This window comes from Periplaneta americana, chromosome 1, assembly GCF_040183065.1.
Source record: "Periplaneta americana isolate PAMFEO1 chromosome 1, P.americana_PAMFEO1_priV1, whole genome shotgun sequence".
Lineage (NCBI taxonomy): Eukaryota > Metazoa > Arthropoda > Insecta > Blattodea > Blattidae > Periplaneta > Periplaneta americana.
In genome coordinates, this window is record NC_091117.1 from 25,001,540 (window position 1) to 25,027,472 (window position 25,933).

Below are 25,933 nucleotides of genomic sequence, written 5' to 3' on the forward strand. Positions count from 1 at the left end.
TAGATGAATAAATAAATAAATAAATAAATAAATGAGTAAATAAATAAATAAGTAAATTAGTAAATAAATAAATAAGTAAATAAAAAATAAGAGTGTAAATTAATTATAAATTTCAGAGTATCAAACAATAAATAATAATTATAATATGTTGCATAGTGATAGGCAAATTTTACCAAGTGACGTTCCCAAAACTTAGCCCCTCCCCATCTTAAATTCCTAGCTACGTCACTGTTTGCACATATTAGTGGTAGCGTCTGATCGCGGGGATTGTGTTGCACTGTGATTTATCTTCCGCCGACGTGTATTTCTGTAAATATTGCTAGTTAAAAGTTGGAATCATGAATTTAATTTGAGTCAATTTTTATATAATAATAGTTTATAAACAGTAAAAAGAAGATACGATTCTAAATGCTTTGATGCCTGAAGAATCCAAAAATGAAAAAATAAGTAGCCTACATGGTGCCATTAAAAAAAGCCTTCTTGGCACATTCTTTATAATTGAAATGCATAGTTAATTTTTTTACTCACCTAGTTGGAATAATAAAGCAAACAAGAACAGGAAAGAAGCATTGAGATAAATACCTGCTACACCACTTGGGTAGAACACGACCACCATCACTTCCGTTGCGTTTGGGATCACTAATTACAGGCACGGGCACACAGAAAACTCCGACGACGCACACTAGACCATGTCCTAACCACACAGCTTGAAGCCTCGCTAAGCACTGATGTCACTGTTTGGATCAGGGTCCAATGAACAACATCCTCGACAAATAAAAAAGTAGCCAGGCTTTAAAAAGTACTTGAATGAGAACTGCATACACACAGCAAGGCAAGCCACTCGCCGCGGACAAGGTAGTCACTAACAGACCCGGCGCTCAAGGTGTTTGTGCCCGGCGAGCTGTCGTCCTGGAATAACCCCACTATTCCAAGACATCATTAGCTGACTCACGCTAAACCGATGCAAAATCCTTCAAGTTAAAAATCCCCCCCAGTAAGCTTTATTCTCGCCCGATATCACTAAACGACATTGTGTGACGTACAACCGTCTCGGGAAAAAAAAAAATGACGTCATATCTTGGTTACTATTTTATTTTTCTTCCATTCCCATGGTCTTCCTTGAAGAGATATGCGCCCGGAGGCAACGGTCGACCTTGACTCTAAGACGGAATGCCTCAACGTCCATGCTCCTGCTTCAGTTTCATACATTTGTGTTCGGAATTTCAACAAACAATACTGGTCTACATTGTAGTGTTAACGGGAGACCGCAAAGCGCGACCTTTTGAGGCCGGCAGAAAGTTTTATATCTGTTACGCGCTTTCTAGTACAATCGGAGGCGGGTTCCAGCTATTCACGGACGCTAAGTTCCGGACACAACCTAGCCAATAGCCCGAAGAGAAGAAACGTCCAACGACAAAGCCAGCCAGTCTTGGAGACCTCGCATAGATCACAAACGCGGTGCACTTCCTGTTTGCTTAATTGTGTAGTACATCCGAATTAAAGATCCTGACAGACTCTTCTTGTGTAATCTTGCTGGGTAAACAATAATTCTACGTTTATACGCTCAACATTCGAGAAATATGGGCCTTATTCCACAAAACTATAGTAGTATAGTACAGGGACATCACTTTAGTTTTACTAACATTTCTAATATTAACCTGTCTATATCTTTGGATTAAAGATCTAGAACCGGAAACACCGCTTGCTCCCCCTTCCAAGACTGGAGTTCGATGATACTGGCATAAAATACAAATCACTTTTCTAGGTACAGGAGGGAAGAAAAGTAGTTCATCCATTTATGTAAACTAGAAAATATCGCAATTTTGAGTTTGATAATTTTCATTAGGTTTTTGTTTAATCAAAGTATAGTACTGTATTAACACTTAGTGCTTTTACTCACGAATCCATTCGGACTTATTAATTATGCAGTGTATATTGTACTGTTACAGCACATTAGCGTACAATATAGAGAATGAAGTTAAATTGAAAAATCATAATAATATTGATATTTAAACACATTTTTGAAAATGGTGGCCGTTCATTTCGATACAGGCTTCAGTTCTAATGTGCATATTATCGCACTATAGACTATTGTACCTAATTCCAATTACCAGTTTCGTCCTTCGTACGAGTAACTCATGTTGAAATAATTCTGTACCTACTCTATAAAAGAGACTTTACGTACTGTAAATTTAATCTTCACTTCTGCCCGATCCGAAAAGATAAAATTACTCAGAAATGCTATCTACTGTCCGTTCAAGTGGTTTTGTCGCAGGGTCGTAGAAAAGGGGGGGGGAATCACGTGACAGTTAATTACTTAACGAGGTCCTTTTATTTAAGTTATTTTAAACACTTGTATAATATTACGCAGACGTCCAATTCCTAACAGAAATTAATGTTCTCAGAAAAGAGCTAAGACAGCCCAGCTACTAGACTTTACAGAGGAGCGAACAGAAGCAGGGGGGGAAACCGGGATGCGACATAGGCAAACGGACGACAGTACCTGTGCGAAAATATGATTGAATATTGAAAGCTCTTTCGTCACTGGAAAACGCGAACATATTTCTGGAACGTACTATACTCACTAACTCAGTACTGCATACGCGGCCTCGGTTCTATGTGGAGAACGGTTGGAAGTTTAATAGTAGAGGGGGTGGGAGTGAAGTACATTCAAAAACTCAGGTACAATAAAAAGTGAAGTAAAAATAAAATGATGTCCCTGTATTATACACTACAAATCACAACTGAAAGTTAATGTAAAGCATGGAGTTCCTCTTTCTGCTCCAAAAATGTATTTATAACGCCATCTACATTATTAGTAAATGTTTACAAGTGACGTCATAACAATGAAGACGAATATAAGACTGCTTGCATTAGTACCTTAGGCCTATAATAAGATTATGTTCGTCACCCTTATTTCTAATATCGTGTTGTAGGAACTGTGCCAAAAATTAATGTTACTAAAACAATTTCAGAATACAGCTGAGTTCGTATAGGTCAGTTTCTGTCAGATGCGTTTCCAATTCACTGTCGGCTAAAGCAAGGAGATGCACTATCACCTTTACTTTTTAACTTTGCTCTAGAATACGCCATTAGGAAAGTCCAGGATAACAGACAGGGTTTGGAATTGAACGGGTTACATCAGCTGCTTGTCTATGCAGATGACGTGAATATGTTAGGAGAAAATCCACAAACGATTAGGGAAAACACGGGAATTTTACTGGACGCACGTAAAGAGATAGGTTTGGAAGTAAATCCCGAAAAGACAAAGTATATGATTATGTCTCGTGACAAGAATATTGTACGAAATGGAAATATAAAAATTGGAAATTTATCTTTTGAAGAGATAGAGAAGTTCAAATATCTTGGAGCAACAGTAACAAATATAAATGATACTCGGGAGGAAATTAAACACAGAATAAATATGGGAAATGCCTGTTATTATTCGGTTGAGAAGCTTTTATCATCTAGTCTGCTGTCAAAAAATCTGAAAGTTAGAATTTATAAAAAAATTATATTACCGGTTGTTCTTTATGGTTGTGAAACTTGGACTCTCACTTTGAGAGAGGAACATAGGTTAAGGGAGTTTGAGAATAAGGTGCTTAGGAAAATATTTGGGGCTAAGAGGGATGAAGTTACAGGAGAATGGAGAAAGTTACACAACACGGAACTGCACGCATTGTATTCTTCATCTGACATAATTAGGAACATTAAATCCAGACGTTTGAGATGGACAGGGCATGTAGCACGTATGGGCGAATCCAGAAATGCATATAGAGTGTTAGTTGGGAAGCCGGAGGGAAAAAGACCTTTAGGGAGGCCGAGACGTAGATGGGAAGATAATATTAAAATGGATTTGAGGGAGGTGGAATATGATGATAGAGAATGGATTAATCTAGCTCTGGATAGGGACCAATGGCGGGCCTGTATAAAGATTCGCAGGAACATCTGAACTAAAATGGAGGGGAACATTCAAATGATTCTCCCAAAAGCACAAGAAAACCTAAATAAAGACATGAAACACAAAACAATGAAGAGAAAATTTCAATATTCTATTGACAAGAAATGTATAATCAAACACCAAATATTAAAAAAAAAGAAGAAAAAAAAAACGATTGTAACGCGGATTCGTACATGATAGAAGGATATGAAGCAGTGGTTCTGAAATTCTCGGAGTTAGTACGTATCCAAGTTTCCTTGTCTGAGCATGTGGTAGGCTAAACATTGTCTATGTCGAAGAAATTCGTGACTCGAGACATCAGAGAGAAAGAGAGTGCGTCTTCGTAAGAGAGAGAGAGAGAAACTGTGCAAGAGAGAGAAAAGGAGTATGAGAACTTGAACCTCCTCAGATGTAACAACAATCGCTCCGATGAACCTGTACAGAAATTGGGCACAGCTGGATGCTTACATGGTTTGAAATTAATGTTCATCCCAACTGCTATTATGATCTATTATGTTGGACGAAATACATGAAATTTTAAAATGAAACAAACATCGTCTGCGAATTTTCTCATCGTCATTTAATGCTTCTATAAGAACATTTTCAATTTTAAATACTGTAACATTTAAGGTAGAAAAATTAAAACGTCGGTTTACTTCTAAAACTCCGTAAGTCCAATTTTTCCCGAATGTCGATATATGTCTATATTTTCAAAATAAAAAAAAATCTGAACAAATGAGAAGTGGAATGAGAGAGAAATTGCAAGTGTAATTAAGTGAATTAGATATTTCATGTTTTTCAATGTTATGGGTTGGGAGTAGTATCAGGGCTACTATAACTAGGAGTATTACAGAAATAAATTTATGGAAAGAGATAGGAAATTTAGGAGTGAAGCGAAGAGAATGAGACCAATACATAAATAAACAGAGGATAGAAAAAAAAAAGTGATGTAAGTGTTGTAAAATAGAGTAAACGGAAAAGTTAGCAAGTAATGTAGAATAAAATAGCTGGAAAATAATGATTAAGAGTAGGTAGGATGTGAGGGTAGAGAAGAAAATAAATAAAAAATGCAAATTATTAAGGAAGGAATATGCAATATTTAATAGGTGAGCGAGAAATGGAAGGGAGACAGTCTAGGTAGGAGGAAGAGAATAGAAGAGGATAGAGAGGGAAGGACATAGAGCAATTCAGTTATAACAGAACATTAGAAAGTAATCAAGAAATTCTCGGCAAAGAATACATTAATAGAAAAGAGTTGTATGTATTAAAGGGACGGTGGATCGAAAAACAGAAATGTGAAGGTCCACCATAACTGTGAATTGTAAAGTTGACTGACAAATAAATATATCATATCATATATCATATCATATCATGTATCATATCATATCATGTATCATATCATATCATATATCATATCATATATCATATCATATCATATCATATATCATATCATATCATATATCATATCATATCATATATCATATCATATATATATGATATATATATATATCATATCATATCGTATCATACATCATATATCATATATCATATATCATATCATATCAAATCATATATATATATCATATCATATATATCATATATATATCGTATCGTATCATATATCATATCATATCGTATCGTATCGTATCATATCATATATATATATATCATATCATATATATCATATATATATCGTATCGTATCATATATCATATCATATCGTATCGTATCATATATCATATCGTATCGTATCATATCATATCATATCATATCATATCATATCATATCATATCATATCATATCATATCATATCATATATCATATCATATATCATATCATATATCATATCATATATCATATCATATATCATATCATATATCATATCATATATCATATCATATATCATATATCATATCATATATCATATCATATATCATATCATATATCATATCATATATCATATCATATATCATATCATATATCATATCATATATCATATCATATATCATATCATATATCATATCATATATCATATCATATCATATCATATCATATCATATCATATCATATCATATCATATCATATATCATATCATATATCATATCATATATCATATCATATATCATATCATATATCATATCATATATCATATCATATATCATATCATATCATATCATATCATATCATATCATATCATATCATATCATATCATATCATATCATATCATATCATATCATATCATATCATATCATATCATATATCATATATCATATCATATATCATATCATATATCATATATCATATCATATCATATTATATCATATATCATATCATATATCGTATCGTATCGTATCATATCATATATCATATCATATATCATATCATATCATATCATATATCATATCATATCATATCATATCATATCATATCATATCATATATATCATATATCATGTATCATATCATATCATGTATCATATCATATCATATCATATTATATCATATATCATATCATATTTTCAAAACGTTTTTCCTGATAAAATCTCTTAAACCTACAAATGTTTCTATATGTTATAAACGAGGAGCTTATTTTCAAAACTACCCTTGTCCATTCCTGTAACTTTGTGGGGAATCACAAAAAACGTTTTTAGATCTAAAATTTCTTACCAGCTGTGTAAGAAACATTATGAAATCAAAGAGTCTGGGTGCATTTAGAATCAAATGTGAGTATGAGATACTTTTATTCCAAATCTGAAAACAATATTTTGTCGCAATTTTTGCTGTTTACAAGAGTAAGTTTGATTCCAATAGTCACTTTTAACATAAGATTTTAGTGGTTTAGGGGGCGTTTTGAAACCAAATCGTGACAGTTCTATATTTGAAGAAGCCATGAACACAGAAAGCTCAATTTCGATTATCAGGTGGACAGGAGACTTTTGAAAATGGGCTCCTCAATAACAAATGCATAAAATAAATGTAAACGGGAGTATAAAAAGAGTAAGAAGTTACTTTGTCTCTTGTTCAATTTCCTCAAACGCAGTTACGAGATTTTAAAAATAAGCTAACGAAAAACATTAGTATGTTGGGCAAACACTGAATATTTTTAATTTGTTATTCTTTGCTTATACACAGTTATCGAATTGTTCATTAAAACATTAATGATTTTATTAGTATCGCTACAAGAAATTTGAAGATTGAAGCCATGGTTCTATCATTAAATGTTAGAATACAGCTGGTCCAGTGCTATTATAAATGCAATAGAAGTCATTCTCCAAGCTTGAGAAAATTTTATATTTTTATTTAGAACACTTAACAATTTAAGAGAAGGTACATGTTCCATTTATAATTAAGGGGAATCGGGAGGTCTGACTGAATCAGTTGCTGATAAGAACAAATCAGAAAGATCGAAGGTAATCGGTAGGGCTAGGATTTTGATGACCTACAAATCATGAAAAAATGTCTTAAAATAATGCATTTATGAACTAAAAATCTTAAAAAAATTGCCCTTAAAAATGCCCTAAAATTGATCTTACACAATTAGCTTAATAGGAATATTAATATTTAGACTAGTACCAACATTCAAGTTTATTTAATTTCACATAATTTTTCTAAGTACCGGTAGTACACTTTAAAATTATATCACCTGATGTAGTTCCATGTAGTCCACCACAAGGCCACTCTTATCCGGAACTAGCAGGTATAGATGAGTCTATATTGAAGAGATGGTTGGACTGATCCATTACGTGGGGGTGTACTACGTTAAAATGACAAGATTTCTTTAGAAAAACGATTAAAATAATATACAAAATAATGGATATTAATTGAAAAAATATGTAGAGAAAATATCAAAGGAAATAAATAATATTTTACATTAATAATGGGGATTTATGGCCAAAATTAAATGAAAATACCCCAAAAATGACCGAATAAAACAAAAAAATGCTCTTATGAGTTGTAAGAGGTAAAAGATGCAAAAAATGCCCTAACAAATATATTTTAAAACGCTCAGTTTATCACATAACATATAAATAGGGCCTACTAAAGCAGCTATGTTTCTGGCTTACTAGAAAAAAGATGCAATTTCATCAAAATCCTAGCCCTAGTAATCAGTGACGTCACTGCAGCCGAGGTGGTTCATGTGAGTATTAGAATCAATAGAAATAATTATTGTGGAATTAGTAATGTTACGTGTCCAGCACCTTCAAATAAGTTATAGTAGTTTAAGATGTTTTCTTAGAATTCTCCAATCTGTACCAACATAAACTAAAACCAGTGTTCGCACTCAAAGTGACGAGCAGAAAAATGTATATCATAATTTATTTGGACTACCAGAGATTTAACTTAATCGCTAACTAGACAATGTTTCCTGAACAGACGAAGCACACTTCTTTGTTAATGGTTGAGTTAACACGTAACTGCATAATTTGGTCAGAAAATAACCTCCAGGTTTTAACTGAACAAGCTCTTCATGATATGAAAGTACATTGGTTCATATTTCCTCGAAGAAGAAAATAGAAGGAATATAGACCCAAAGTATACAAGAACCGCTACTACAGTCTCCTACACCTTCATTATCCCGTACACTGAGAAATGACGACCTGGAAAACAATCTTCATGGAAGATGGCGCACCCCCGAAAAACAATTACACAGATGTTTGGCGATCTTTCATCTGTGGTATTTTACAACAATATGGTCTCCCCGATCTCCAGATCCTGCCGATTTTTGGTTGCGAGGCTACCTTGAAGAACGAATTTTCGTGACACACCCAAGGTTCCTACAATAACTGAACGATACTATCTCGCAGAAAATTGGAAATATTCCAAGAGATTTTCTGCAAAATTCTGTGCATTTATTTATTTGTTTATTTATTTATTCTGGTGTAGTTAAGGCCATCAGGAGAGAAAAGAATACACTATATACAAAATAAAGCTACACAAGAAATAAAGAGAGAAAGAAAAAACACTATAAACAAAGTAAAGCCACACAAAAATATACACAGGTTGCAGTCACACAAACTTTAAATGAGTGATTAAGTATCATAATTAATTCTATCCTAACTAATTAACTAACATAAACAAGAAACTTGCAATTTTAATCTAGATTAAAAAAGAAAAAAAAAACACAAATCAATACTTCTAGCAATACCTAAAAACATTAACTAAAACAAAATTTTCCAATTTAATTTTGAATTGTGATAAAGTCCGGCAGTCCCTGACGTCATTAGGTAACGAATTCCAGAGGCGAGGTATTTCTACAGTATAGGAAGATGAGTATAAAGAAGTTCTATGATGAGGGATAGAAATAAGTGCTTGATGTCGGTTTCGAAGAGTTGTAAGAAATTGAAAGCGCGATAACAGATAATTCGGAGTAGATGTATGCATGATTCTAAACAGAAGAGACAGTGAATGTATTGTTCTTCGTTCCTTCAGACGCACCCATGAAAGTAACTGGAGGGAAGGTGTTATATGATCAAATTTACGAGTATTGCAGATGAATCGTATGCACACATTATGAACACGTTGTAGTCTCTCAGCTAAGAGTGAACTTACATTAGTTAGCAAGGAATCGCAATAATCAAAATAGGGCATTACAAGCGTCTGAATAAGATTCTTTTTTAGACTAACTGATAGAAATTCTTTCATATGGAACAAGGAGTGAAGTTGAGAAAATATTTTTTTTGCAAATGTGTGTTACTCGAGTGTTCTAATTTAGATCGCATGGCGTTGCTGAAAAAATTGTGTTTGCTAAAGAGAGAACGGCGGACATATTCTCAATGTTTTGAAAAAAACTAAACCTCATTGTTTGCCTATCACAGTTGTGCCTTTTTTACCTCAAATATGTATAAAGCTTTGAAGATTTAAGTTTCTTTCGAATGACCTTATACTTCCTTGACGCTTATTAGTATTTATCATTCTACGCTGAGACCCATCCTTCAGGAACAGGAAATAGTTCTGGGGTTGTTCTCCCAGGTATATTGGCACGTGCGTCGCCTAGGAGTCCTGTCTACCACGCCCTTTCCAGGTTGCCATCTCCCGGGCCGCAGGAACCTGTAGCTCGCGTGGGCAGAGTCGCTGTCTACCCACTACAGGCATCAGAGATTGGATTCTTCAGCACAGCAGAGGAAATTGCATTAGGAGATAAGAATATAATTGAAGTAATAAACGGAAATTTGAGAATAAATCAGTAGAGGCAATGGGAGAAAAAAGGGCGTATCACTAAAGACTTGGAAATGGCCTATTAACCGAAAGCACAAGATCAATAGAAGAACTCCGTGCAAGACGGAGAGAGATGCTTTAAGTTCTATAGAACTGAACTTAGAACAAACTATGAGCCTTAGGTTCTATAGGGATTACGCTGGTGGGTTGTGACTTCAATGATTATAACGATTACGACTGTAATTTTTATTGCATTGCAGTGATTATGGTTGTGTAATCATAAGGATTATTATGTCTGCGGTTTCTTCAGTAATTACAACGATTATTATGTTTGTTATTTCGATTGTGTATGCAACAATTGCAACAATTATAGCTAAGATTTCGATCATAATTATAACGATTATCGCTGCGATTTAGGATGTAATTATAACGACTATGACTGCAATTTCGATTGTAACTGTAACCGACTATGACTGCATTTCCATAAATTAAAAAGTGCAATTGTGAAACCTATTTTTAAAACAGGAGACAAAAGAAATATGAACAATTATAGACCAATATCATTACTTTCATGTATTAAAGTTCGATTAATGAATTATCTTGATAAACATAATATATTAAGTGATAATCAATTTGGTTTTCGAAAAAAATTCAGTACAGATAATGCAATATATCAAGTTACTAAAAAAATTGTTAGAGAATTTGATCAAGATAACAAATGTATTGGTATTTTCCTGGACATAAGAAAAGCATTTGATACAGTGAAACATGATATCTTAATTGAGAAATTAGACTTATTAGGAATCAAAGGTAATGCTTTAAACTTAATAAAATCTTATCTTAACGACAGAATTCAAATAACGAAAATTGACAATTATTCAAGTGAACCTTTAATTATTAATATAGGTGTTCCCCAAGGCACAGTTCTAGGCCCTATTCTATTTTTAATATATATTAATGACTTATTAAGAATTGTCTTACAACAATACAATGGTGTTCACTATTCTTATGCAGATGACACAGTTTTACTTTTTGGTGGAAAAACCTGGTATGATGCATATAATAATTCAAATAATGGACTTAGATTAATAAAAAAATGGTTTGACATTAATTATCTTTCTATCAACGAAAATAAAACCATAATTATTCCATTCTCATTATCTGAAAAATGTAACAAACCTCCTACATCTATATTAAGTATTAAATTACATAATTCTGATTGTTGTCTTATACAGTGTAAATGTCTGATTATTAAAGAGTACTCTGAAGTTGAAGTATTTAAGCATAATTTTCGATAATCATTTAAAATGGAACCAACACATTAATTACCTTTGTAATAAATTACGTAAAATAGTATACTATTTTGTTTTATTGAGGAATTACTTGTCAATAAGTTTATTACGTACAATATATTTAACTTTATTTCAATCGGTAATTATGTATGGAATTATAGGATGGGGTAGCTCATTTAAATCCAATTTTAATCCACTTTATTTATTACAGGAGAAAATAATTAAAATATGTCTTCATAAACCTATTGATTTTCCATCTCAAAATTTGTTTCTCGACTTAATGTACGTAATGGTCGCACTTTCGATTCCAATTATAACAATTACGGTAGTGACTTCGATGATACCAGTTATAGTTGTGATTTCGACTGCAATTATAACAAACTATTACGCACTCTCAACGTACACCATCGACTGTGCAAAGTTTCGCTGCGTATGCAGGTTTCATGCAGGCAATCCCAAATATCCCTACAGCAGCTCCCTCCGCATTTCACCAAGATGAAAATGGAATGAAGAATGGATAAAATTATGTTAATACTTCTCTTGTAAATAAGGAAATAAAAGGACCTCGAGGAGTACCGCAATTGCAACCTTGTCCGCCAAATACAAGTTTAGGACTTGAATACCGCACCGACTGCGTGATAGACTGATGAAGCCAGAGCAGAACTAGAGGGTCTGTAGTAAATCAATTAATGTATATACAATGTTTACGATAATAATAAATCATTTTAAGACTTGAAAATATTGCCTTTAACATAAGGAAGTAAACGCCGAACTAATTTAGAAACGCAGGTGGCTCCATAACGTTGATAAATGATCCAACTAGCAAAACTCAATCCGCTCACACCCATAAAAAGTTGAATTACATGGGAAAAGTATAATCCAACTCATTTCGAAAACCAGTATGAGTTAAGTGATCCGAGAACTGAGCGACTGCAACTTCAACGGTGAGAACATTCCGAAAAAGAAACCAGTTTCACGTATCTCGGAATTCCAGTCTGCGTAAGCCATGTAGGAATAATGCAGTCCACGCGAGGCTTCACAAAAACTTGGCCATCGAATGTGAAGGTCGTCTGACAGTTCCCAGAGAGTGTGTATTTCATTACGAGACTCTAGATTGCTGGTCTGTGCGCGCTCGAGGACATTGCAGGCAACGACGCTGCTCGTAGACCGAAACGCAACTCTCCTTATTTTCCAAGTATAAAATGTATCATTCCGCCCGGTACTTCCTCAGCGCCGACTCAACTTCAGTCATGATGCGACCCAGTCAAGAAAAAATAAGCGTCACAAAGATGACACGTGCTTTCTCATTAAGTTTATGCCTATTAGGAAGCTGAGTAATGTTTCTTAGAGGATCTATTTCTTAGAACGTCGATCACAAGACATCCTCTTCAACAGAGGAAATTCTCTTCAAAATATGTGACTGGTTGTCAGTTAATAAATTGATATTAAATTGTAACAAAACTAACATAATTCATATATTATTTCAATGTACCGAAGTACATATGATATTTCCATGCAGATATTCTGCGTCATCATACGATGAAAGAGTAATGGAACGGAGAAAAATTCTCTCCGGCGCCGGGATTTGAACCCGGGTTTTCAGCTCTACGTGCTGATGCTTTATCCACTAAGAGACAATTCTGTCCGACGCCGGGGTTGTATCTGGTGTGGCTTAGTGGATAAAGCATCAGCACGTAAAGCTGAAAACCCGGGTTCAAGTGCCGGCGCCGGAGAGAATTTTTCTCCGTTCCATTACTCTTTCATCGTATGATGACGCAGAATATCTGCATGGAAATATCATATGTACTTCGGTACATTGAAATAATATATGATATGCGTATATCACTTCGTGATTTAAGACGGCGCTTATTCCGTCGGATCCCGGCCAACTAGTCACTCATAACGAGTGCACCTCAGCACATGTGTGGACTTCGGTCCTATGTTCATAGACATCTATGACGTAGTGCAGAGGGCGGCCACTGGAGGGAACCCAAGAGTTGGAACTCGGAGACAATTCTGTCCGACGCCGGGGTTGTATCCGGTGTGGCTTAGTGGATAAAGTATCAGCACGTAGAGCTGAAAACCCGAGTTCAAATCCCGGCGCCGGAGATAATTTTTCTCCGTTCCATTACTCTTTCATCGTAACATAATTCAATTTAAATCCTGTCCATATTCAACCTCACAAATTTCAAGCGCAATAATTAATAATAGATCCCTATTAGAAACAACAACAACAACAACCAAATTTCTTGGCTTCAAAATCGATAATGTGTTAAATTGGAAACATCATATTAAAGAAATTACCCCCAAACTAAATTCAGCTTGTTTTGCTATTAGATCTATGCAAAAGATAGTAAATATCAATACCTTAAAAACAATATACTTTCCATACTTCAACTCGGTAATGAGTTTTGGAATAATATTCTGAGGAAATTCCACAGATAGTAACAATATATTTCTATTACAAAAAAGAGTAATTAGAATAATAGTAGGTGCCAAATCTAGGGAATCGTGTAGGACTATTTTCAAAAAACTACAAATAATGCCCACGGCTTGTCAGTATATCTTTTCATTAATAATCTTCCTCGTATGTAATCGTGAAAACTTTGTAACTAATTCAACAGTTCATAGCATAAATACACGTCAAAAAATGACTTTCATACTCCATCGGCAAGTCTATCGTGCTATCAAAAAGGAGTGCGTTATATGGCAGTAAAAATTTTTAACAGCCTCCCTATCGATATAAAAAATGAAACTCAAAACATAAAATTATTTAGAGCCAAATTGAAGAAGTACCTAATTTCTCACGCCTTCTATTCTGTAGATGAATTCATGATATTCAATAACACTTCATGAAATTGATACTAAAACTTTGTGTTGTACTAGTAGACTATATTGTAAATCTCATCTGTATATATTTCACCTAGACTGTGACTATGAATTAAGATTTTATAATAGTATTAAGTTTTTTGACTTGTTCCATATTCTTGCTGTAAGGAATGTATGAATACCATGGAATGTTAATGAATACAATACAATACAATACAATGTGCTAGTGTTTCAATCTCGCTGTAGCATCGCCTGCAGCGGTTACTGTTTTTGGATCTGCCTGGTATGGCGCGTACTGGAGTCACTTTACCCGTCATCTTGATAGCATCCCTCCACTCACAAGGGAAGGGTTTCGGCTCGAACAGGAATTTTTGGTTAAAAATTTGTACACAGGCTTACCTCACAATGGTGATGAAAACCGTAAAAGCATTCATTTGTGTAACTCTCCGTTTGGTTGGTATTGGTCAACATACTTCTTTAAAAATGCACATGAGGATTCTCTATAAAATGCATGAAACAGCATGGAGCAGAGCAATAAGCACAACACGCAGAAGCAACACCTGAACAATCTTCTGAACCACACTCCCGTGCTGAAAAATCAAATGCCACCTGAATTACATTTTTGAAGTCCGAGATTTGTCCAGGATTCACGTAACCAGCTGACTGCCAGGAATAATGAAGCATAGGGCAGTATACTGGAGCTGACAAATGGTTATGAATAACAGAGTGCATTTTCATTATAAACACTCGATTTTCCAAGTTAAGTTCTGGATTCTCAGCAAGAGTCCTTATGCAATCTGTTATCCTCCGAGCATATATTTTGTATTGTCTAAGGAAATAGATATCCAGAGGCTGGAAATATTTAGTTTCTTCTAGGGGGAATGGTCATACATTCCTTGGAATGATTCATTTATTAAGGTAGTGTCCTTGTGCACATTCAGTGACTCACACAACAGTGTACATTTTTGAGTAGCTGCAATATTTTCAGACAGAACGTTGGAGAAAAATTTTCTTAAATGGGATCTAGACATTTTACCACTCGCACTAGCTTCTAGGCTAGGCTAGGCTTACGGATAAGGTATCCCATCCTCTTAACCTGTGCAGTGCTCTCCCCACCCCTCAACTTGTACAGTGCTCTAACAGACAAACCACACATTACACAAACGAATGCTTTTGGGAGCTTTACAGAGATGTAAAGATGGGCCTATATACAAATTTTGGATACGAAATTCCTGTTCGAGCCGAAACCCTTCCCTTGTCAGAGGATGAAATATAAACTGTGACATTTGAAATAATCACAGTTTTTCTCATAAATGTTTTTGGAGTCACTGGGCAGAAATCTAAACAAATACTACGACATGAATTTTAGTCAGATTATTCTTAATTTAGCAGTGCCAGTTTTCATTGAATTCCAGACTGCATATACAGATTCTAGTTCCGATCTTGCTAATGTTGAGTAAAGTTGAGTCAGGTGCAGAGAACAAATAAGTTGCTTACATTATTATAATGTAAGTAGTCTACATGCTTATGAAAATAAAGTTTACTATCGAGAAATATAAAAACAACAACAATAATAATAATAACAATAATAATAATAATAATAATAATAATAATAACAATAATAATAATAATAACAACAATAACAATAATAATAATAATAATAATAATAATAACTCCAACTGACATATTTATGTTTAAACAATCAAAGAGCAGAATTTCTAAACGATGAAAGAAACTAAGCTATGATTTTTGTAGAAATAACTTATTTAGGTTCGTAAATTCCAGAAAATTAAGGGAAAAAATAGTTAAATATATTGAAAAACCACTAAATCTTCACACAAACTTTTTCCTTCAACATTTTCTTCGATATGTGAATAATACATTACATAAAATTCATTGCTCAGTTGCTGTAACGCCATTTTTAAAGCTCTGGTGCACTGGGGTTTTTAAATGACTCTAAACTTTAATTACAATTTTCCGTGACTTTAATGTTTTTACTTTATTTGATACAAAAATTATGTATCTTTGAAACTACTAATGCTACAAGCATAATATTTGGTACACATATTCTTTAGACTATTACAAATATTTTCTCTGGGATATAAATTCGTTATTTTGTTGAGTTTGAAAAATATGTCTTCATATTTCAATAAAAGTACCTCTAAAATTTATTCTTAAAATGTAACTATTTATCTTCTAATTTTAAAAGCCTATATCAAAATTACGTTTCAGACATTTTAAATTTATCTTTAAAAATGACTGAAATATATTCATTTTAGTGAATTACTGTAAGCTGGTATTTTTTTTTAACTAATCTGAAATGTAAGTTGTTGCAGCAATGATATTTATATATACACACAAAGAATTAAATGTGTGCATCAATTAGGAAACAAATGTCAAATTTCAGTATCTCCTACTCTTAAGGGTATATGTACGTGGAAAACCAGAAATATTATCAGAAAATGCAGGTTCTAAATTTCTAAAATTTTATAAGGAAATGAACTCATAATTGGACAAAAAATTACAAGGTACCACAACAAGACTTATTAGAACTTAAATATCTGATAAAAGTATAAAAAAGGTTACTAATAATATTTTTTAGAATTCACTTTTTACTTTGAATTAAATTTTTCAAAATTTGAACATTTTCTCACATTATTTCATAACTGCACAGCCATTAGAGATAGAATTCTAAAATTTTGTACACTGATTTAACATGCATTTATACAAAAGGTAGACTACAATATTGCCCATTTTTTTGGAAATAGAAAAATTAGGTCACAAAACATTATGTAAATTGTAATATATTTTATATATAGGACAAATAAAAAATTAATTGTATTAAAATAAACAACTCTACATGTCTGAGAGTAGTCTGCTTTTCAGAAATAAGTATTTATTACATGCAGGAAAAGTATGAAAAATGTCAGAGAGACCATAACAATGTTATGGCTACATAATGATGTAACTGCAGAATGTTTTGTGTTTTTTTTTCATACTTTGATAAAACTGGTTTGAAAAATATTATTACTGACCTTTTTATACTTTTATCAGATATTTAAGTTCTAATAAGTCTTGTTGTGGTACCTTGTAATTTTTGTCCAATTGCGAGTTCATTTTCTTTTAAAAATTTTAGAAATTAAGAGCCTGCATTTTCTGATAATATTTGTGGTCGCTCACATACATATACCCTTACGGGCTTAAGAGTGGAAGCAATGGTAGAATATGAAATAAAGAGCAAATCTAAGTCTTCAAAGAAAATAGCTGTAATTGTGTAGCTTTTGATAAAAACTCAGCTGGGACTTAAACTACACTTCTTTTAGTTAGAAACAGGCGGGTGATAGCTATAAATGGGACTATGCAAGATTTTGCTTTAAATTTTGACGTTACCTTAAATGAAATGGAGCAGACAAGAAAGGTGTAACGTTGCTAAGTTCACGGCCCGCTAGACACATTCCAGAATTCATGTAAGCGAGTAGTCTCTAAAAATATCAGCCTAAGCAAATGAATTTAAAGCGGCCCTATTAAATGACGCAAATTTCCCTGGAGACCATAAGCAGCGAGTGTGCAGCACACGAAGATTACAAGGAGCAGGGCGTGCAGTATGAGTCCCTGGGGCGTCGGTGCAGTATTTTATGCACTTATATCTGTAGATAAATCTAGCTGAAGCCTCGCACTAACAAATGAGCGGAGAGTATAAAAGTTTCATATGAATGTAACCGTTATTATTAAATTCCCACTACAAATATAAATACTAGTATGAAGGCGCACCAAGCACACTAAGTGGCCTTCTTTTACTTCGCATTCTCATTATGCTAACATTTTCCTTTTTACACTACTTTAAATAGGTCCAGTATATGAACGCAGACTGTACGATGTTAATTGGAGCCAATTTCCAATAGGAAAAAAAAAATGTTATGTTTTATTTAACGACGCTTGTAACTGCAGAAGTTATATCAGCATCGCCGGATATGCCGCAATTTTGTCCCGCAGGAGTTCTTTTACATGTCAGTAAATCTACTGACATGAGCCTGTCGCATTTAAGCACACTTAAATGCCATCGACCTGGCCCGGGATCGAACCCGAAACCTTGGGCATAGAAGGCCAGCGCTATACCAACTCGCCAACCAGATCGACTAATTTCCAATAGGACCTGAAGGGTTTTACTTAAGTAAAAGCCCACAATAATGACAGTAGTTGTAATACTGGCGGTAGTATTAGTAGTCTTGGTGACAGTAGCAACACTAGAAATAGATTAAGTTAGCTGTAACACAAAAATCAGTAGAATACTTCAGGGAACTGTAAATATACCAAGAGGTATATTTCCAGGAAACTGCAAACATCAAAAAAATAAACTACGTTAGCAGCAGTAAAACCATCACGAAGTGGATTGTCAGCAGTGAAACCACCGAGAAGTAGTCAGCAGTCAATCACCAAGAAGTAAACAGTCAGCAGTAAACACCAAAAGTAGAATGACAGCAGTAAAACAACAGAAGTAAACTGTTAGCTAGAAGTAAAACTGCAAGAAGTAGACTGTCAGCAGAAAAACACCAAGAAGTAAACTGTCAGCAGTAAAACCACCACAAAGTAGACTGACAGCAGTGTAACCACCGAGAAGTAATCAGCCGTCAATCATCAAGAAGTAGACAGTCGGCAGTAAACACCAAAAGTAGAATGACCCAGCAGTAAAACACCAGAAGTAAACTGTCAGCACTAAAACACCACAAAGTAGACTGACAGCAGTGTAACCACCGAGAAGTAATCAGCCGTCAATCACCAAGAAGTAGACAGTCAGCAGTAAACACCAAAAGTAGAATGACAGCAGTAAAACAACAGAAGTAAACTGTCAGCAGTAAAACACCACAAAGTAGACTGACAGCAGTGTAACCACCGAGAAGTAATCAGCCGTCAATCACCAAGAAGTAGATAGTCAGCAGTAAACACCAAAAGTAGAATGACAGCAGTAAAACAACAGAAGTAAACTGTCAGCAGTAAAACACCACAAAGTAGACTGACAGCAGTGTAACCACCGAGAAGTAATCAGCCGTCAATCACCAAGAAGTAGACAGTCAGCAGTAAACACCAAAAGTAGAATGACAGCAGTAAAACAACAGAAGTAAACTGTCAGCAGTAAAACACCACAAAGTAGACTGACAGCAGTGTAACCACCGAGAAGTAATCAGCCGTCAATCACCAAGAAGTAGACAGTCAGCAGTAAACACCAAAAGTAGAATGACAGCAGTAAAACAACAGAAGTAAACTGTCAGCAGTAAAACACCACAAAGTAGACTGACAGCAGTGTAACCACCGAGAAGTAATCAGCCGTCAATCACCAAGAAGTAGACAGTCAGCAGTAAACACCAAAAGTAGAATGACAGCAGTAAAACAACAGAAGTAAACTGTCAGCAGTAAAACACCACATGGTAGACTGACAGCAGTGTAACCACCGAGAAGTAATCAGCCGTCAATCACCAAGAAGTAGACAGTCAGCAGTAAACACCAAAAGTAGAATGACAGCAGTAAAACACCAGAAGTAAACTGTCAGCAGTAAAACACCACAAAGTAGACTGACAGCAGTGTAACCACCGAGAAGTAATCAGCCGTCAATCACCAAGAAGTAGACAGTCAGCAGTAAACACCAAAAGTAGAATGACAGCAGTAAAACAACAGAAGTAAACTGTTAGCTAGAAGTAAAACTGAAAGAAGTAGATTGTCAGCAGAAAAACACCACAAATTAGACTGTCAGCAGTGTAACTACCGAGAAGTAATCAGCCGTCAATCATCAAGAAGTAGACAGCAGTAAACCCCAGAAGTAGAATGACAGCAGTAAAACACCAGAATTAGACTGTCAGCTAGAAGTAAAACTGCAAGAAGTAGACTGTCAGCAGAAAAAACACTAAGAAGTAAACTGTCAGCAATAAAACACCAAGAAGTAGACTGTCACCAGTAAAACACCAGCAGCAAAACTCCAAGAAGTAGACTATCAGCAGTATGAGTAAAATACCAAAAATAGACCATCAGTTAGCAGTAAAATACCAGAAGTACACTGTGAGATAGCAGTAAAACTTCAACAAGTATACTATCAGTTAGGAGTAAAATTCGAAGAAATAGACTGTCAGAAGTAAAACACAAAGTAGACTGTTAGCAGTAAAACATTGTAATGAAAGTATTTTAGTGTCCATAGTAGTCCAGTACGAGACGAAGACTGTCAATGACAATCGCAGTAACAGTTGTAGTCTTTAGTAGCAGTAGCACCACCAGGAGACCATCAGCAATAAGTGCAGAATGACAGGAGCAACGTCAATGGCAGTAGTAGCAATACCACATATAATGTCGGTCACAGAAGTAGTAAGCTTAATACGAGGGGGATCCAGGAAATAACGACCGTTCGCGCATACCCGCCGCGCAGCTGACTCCCCTTCCTTGTTTGAAGGTCAACTGGCTTCCTTAACATGTGTTCTCATAATGTTGTGAGTACTGGTTGCAACAAGTCGCCATTGTGCATTTTGTGTTACTTCAAAATGAACGACGTGATTGATAATCCCGCCGACTGTGAGGTGAGGAGTGTGATTCGGTTTTTGAATGCCCGACATTTTAAACCTGCAGAAATTTACCGGCAATTGAAAGAAGTGTATGATGATACTGTAATGAACGAAAGAAATGTGAGAAAATGGTGCGAAATGTTCAACAATGGGCGAACAAATGTCCACGATGAAACTCGACCCGGACGCCCATCACTCATCACAGAAGACCTGAAGACTAAAGTGAACGACAGAATCTTGCAAGACAGGCGCACATCACTCGACGAATTGCATATTGCCTTTCCTGACATTTCTCGTTCTTTGCTTGATGAAATTATGTCGCAACATCTTGGCTACCACAAAATCTGTGCACGATGGGTTCCACGGCAACTGAGTGACCAACACAAAACTCAGAGAATGGCCTCAGCATTGACATTCTTGATGCGATATCACACAGATGGAGACGCGTTTCTTGATCAAATTGTGACTGGTGATGAGACCTGGGTGTCTCACAACACCCCAGAGACAAAGCGCCAATCACGTCAGTGGCATCATCCCTCATCACCCAAGAAACCGAGAAAATTCAAACAGACTCTCTCAACACAAAAAGTCATGGCTACTGTCTTTTGGGATCGTTTTGGAAGTGATGAAGAGTTGAAGAAGACAGTGATCACCTGGCTTAATGAACTGGCGGCAGAGGAGTATAACACGGGAATTCTAAAGCTAGTGAACAGATACGACAAATGTTTAAATGTAGGAGGTGATTATGTAGAGAAGTAAAGGAAGCTTCAGTTATGTAACAGACTTTGTTTTTTCAAATAAATATATTTTTTTTTAATTATTACAACAAAACGGTCGTTATTTCCTGGATCCCCCTCGTAGTATTTTCCTTGACAAGCTATTGTACCTTAGCAACTATATAGGGCTACATAATGGATCCAAATCGGTTCTCTTCGAGGGAATAGGGAATGAAGCTGTATTTCGTTCGAGCAAGGCTTGTCTCTCGTGTCAAGGAATAGCTCGCCAGGATGTAGGAGACCGCATGACGGACAATAAGAATACCAATAATATTAGAGCGCCTCACATACACGAAAGTGGACCAGACCAAAGGACTCATCCTTTGAAGACAATGTAATAGCAGCAACCACTTATTCAATATGGCAGTAAGGATCCAGCTCTTTGGACAAATTCTAATCTACAAAGACTTTCTGGAAATCCTGTGATGTGGTTTCGGGAGCTACGTATGCGACAACGTACAAAGGAGGAACGCTCACCCGGTGAAAGGTATCCGAACAAGACTTAAGCTATGTACAGTACTGGCTTCATACACTGCCCTCCGTACATAACAACATATATAGAGTGTCTCCATCCTTTAGGGTCAAAACTGTACACATGGTAAAGGATTCTACAATCATTTTGACATAAGGAACCAGTAGAAGACAATGGATATTTCAGGAGCTATAAGGTCTTGAACAAATAATAAGTTTGAAGAACATTATTTATTTATGTAATTTATTTATTTAATCCACCACCAGCAGAAGCAGGCTTCCAATTACAGGTGGCTTACACAGATATATACACAAAATACATAAGAAGAAAAGAAAAACAAAACAAAACAAATAACACGAACGAAAGAAAGAAAATACATAACGGTAATAGATGCTAGAATATAATATTGCAGTTAATATAGTGCCAAATGTCAATATAATGCTGCAAAATTATTAAAAAACTAAAGAAAAAACATTATAATACACTTGTTCGCGTAGGCTTCCGGAGCTGGTGTGCATGGTGTGTGGATAAGCTTCAGGGCTTCTACCGCGTTGTCTTGGTGTTTGTGGCTGACGTTTCGACCGCTGTGTTGTGGTCATCTTTAGAACAGTTGTTGGATAAGGAAATAGTCTGCCAGCTCGTATATACATAGTAGTCTCGATGGGGGGGAGTACTTGCTGTGATAGGTCGTAGGTTCTCCTTCTGGCATCTGATTGGTCCTACGTTGTCCAATCCGGTTGAGGTCTGTATGACCTGTAATATTAATATGAATACTCCCCCCCCCCCTTCATATATAATATATGTTATAATTATTAGCAAAATAATAAATAAATAAATAAATGTTACCAACACAGCACTAAATATTTACAAGGTGCGACAAGGTCATTATTACATGGTAGTACGATCTTCACAATCGTTAAAAAATGTCTAAATATCTAAAAAAAAAAGTTGACACATACTTTCTTAACATATAGGCTATTGTATGTTAGATGACATATTATCCAGGTGGCATGTTGAGTGATGTGCGTACAAACGAAACAAAGAAGCAGCAGTTGCGAGATGGCAGATAAAGTTGGATAAAGGTCTGACAGTAAAGAATATTCATAAATAAATGCTGTCCGTGTTTGGTGAGCACTGTGTGCCAAGTCAAGCTGTCTAAAGAGCGGACAAACATCGAACATCGAGTCGATCGGTCAGTAGAGATTGTTACGGAGGCGAATGTGCAACAGGTTGGCGACTTGATCCGAGCAGGCAGGATGAAGGGAACGATATACTAGCCCGGAGTCACAGGTCGAGTCTCGAGAGTATCCATTACCAGCTCATGACAAAGCGTGCATCAATGCTCGGATCATGTCGCCGATGCTACACTCGTGCAACTTGCAACTGCTGATTCTTTGTTTCGCTTGTGTGCACATCGATAATATCGTATTATAGCGGTGAAGGTGTAAGGTACTTCATTAAAAAATATAGGTCGTTGCTTAAATTTGTAACTTACCACTCTCTCTCGCAGATTCATGAAATTAATCTTGTATAAATTTACATAAAAGCGTAAGTACGTATATTAACTATTTTAAATTTTTTGCTCATGAAACTCGACATTTAAAAATGATTTACTGACCTACTAGACCACACGGCATCTTTAAAAAATTTTTAACGTTTTTAAAACATGTTATGTAATTAAAATAACGACTGATGAAACGGGAGTGATTACGGATTACAATAAAATTTATATCACTTCAGAGTATTCCTGTAAGAGCTGGAGGGGGAACAATGGAAAAGTCAATTAGCTCAACAGAATTCCCAGCAGCCTGGCAAGTTATCTCCAGCACAAAGCCAGCCAGGAGCTGCATTACTCACGATATTTCATGCCAGCTCGGCTGACGCTTTCTACGGAAGTATGTAATGGTTCCCGGAATCTGTATAAACTTTAATTGCATATCGCATACTAAAACTTTGTTAGACTGGTTTGTGCAAAAAAAGAAAACAAACCTTATGAAATGCTCAGGCGTATATGCGTCCGCGAGCGCACATCTGTGATTCCCTCCTCAAGACCACCTACGTACGAGAAATGATTTTGAAAGTATTTTACTTTTAAACGTTCTGGGGGGAAAACCCAGAGATACAACAATAATTAGGTAGGTCGATGCAAAGATCGAAAAGGGATGAACCGTTACAATTTGAAGAAGGTCATTGAAGAGACTTCCCTTAAAATTTCAGCGAATTCAATGAAAAGGAACTTCCCGGTACAATTTGAGAGGTTTAATGAAAAGGAATGTACTGTCAGAATTTCATAAATCTTAATGAAAAAGGGACGAATCTTTACAATTTGAGAACATTTAATGACAAGGGACAAATTGTTACAATTTGAGGGAGTGTTAAAAGGGACGAACAGTTTAAATTGAAGGAAGATTAATAAAAATGGAAAGTATTGATATGGTCCGAGGAAGTTTAATGAGAAGGGACGTATTGCTACAATCCGAGGAAGTTTAATATATTGCTACAATTTGAGAAAGAGCAAACAGTTGCAATTTGACGAAGATTATTAAAAAAAGGAGTAATGCTACAATTTGAGAAAGTTTAATGAAATGAAGTGTTAAAATTAGAAGAAGCTTATTAGCAAGGGACGTATTGTTCAAATGAGGACGTTTAACGAAAAGGGTAAAACAGTTGCAATTTGAGCAAGTTTAATAAAAGGGTACGAACTGCTACAATTTGAGAAAGTTGAATGAAGAAGGACAAACCCTTGCAATTTGAGAAAGTTGAATGAAAAAGGACGTACCGTTACAAATTAAGGAAGTTAAATGAAAAGGGACTTACCATTACAATTTGAGGAAGTTGAATGAAAAGGGACGTACCGTTACCATTTGAGGAAGTTTAATGAAAAGGGACGTAACATTACAATTTGAGGATGTTGAATGAAAAGGGACGTACCGTTACAATTTAAGTTGAATGAAAAGGGACGTACCATTACAATTTGAGGAAGTTGAATGAAAAGGAATGTGTCATTAAAATTTGAGGAATCTGAATGAAAAGGGACGTACCGTTACCATTTGAGGAAGTTTAATGAAAAGAGACGTATCATTACAATTTGAGGAAGTTAAATGAAAAGGGACGTATCGTTACAATTTGAGGAAGTTGAATGAAAAGGGACGTATCGTTGCATTTTAAGTTGAATGAAAACGGACGTACCATTACAATTTGAGGAAGTTGAATGAAAAGGAAAGTATCATTACAATTTGAGGAATTTGAATGAAAAGGGACGTAACATTACTATTTGAGGATGTTGAATGAAAATGGACGTATCGTTACAATTTGAAGAAGTTTAACGAAAAGGGACGTACCATTACAACTTGAGGAAGTTGAATGAAAAGGGATGTATCGTTACAATTTGAGGAAGTTTAATGAAAAGGGACGTACCATTACAACTTGAGGAAGTTGAATGAAAAGGGACGTAACATTGCAATTTGAGGATGTTGAATGAAAAAGGACATACCATTACAATTTGAGGAAGTTGAATGAAAAGGGACGTACCGTTACCATTTGAGGAAGTTTCATGAAAAGAGATTTATCATTATAATTTGAGGAAGTTGAATGAAAAGGGACGTACCGTTACCATTTGAGGAAGTTTAATGAAAAGAGACGTATCATTACAATTTTAGGAATTTGAATGAAAAAGGACGTACCGTTACAATTTGAGGAAGTTGAATGAAAAGGGACGTATTATTACAATTTGAGGAAGTAAAATGAAAAGGGAAGTACCATTACAACTTGAGGAAGTTTAATGAAAAGAGACGTATCATTACAATTTGAGGAATTTGAATGAAAAAGGACGTACCGTTACAATTTGAGGAAGTTGAATGAAAAGGTACGTATTATTACAATTTGAGGAAGTAAAATGAAAAGGGAAGTACCATTACAACTTGAGGA

At 35.1% G+C, this 25,933-nt stretch overlaps 1 protein-coding gene across 4 annotated transcripts in view; it reads right to left on the minus strand.

Annotated features, from left to right (window-relative positions):
• neur (E3 ubiquitin-protein ligase neur) overlaps nucleotides 1-25,933 on the minus strand; it is a 591,978-nt gene that overhangs the window by 84,087 nt on the left and 481,958 nt on the right. The window contains exon 1 of one of the 4 annotated variants that reach the window (XM_069813273.1): nucleotides 583-862. The exons of the other annotated variants lie outside the window; for them this stretch is intronic. Coding sequence (XP_069669374.1) covers nucleotides 583-616 — 34 coding nt within the window. The 5' untranslated portion in view covers nucleotides 617-862. Of the gene's footprint in view, nucleotides 1-582; nucleotides 863-25,933 lie in introns of those variants that run through there. 4 annotated transcript variants of the gene reach the window in all.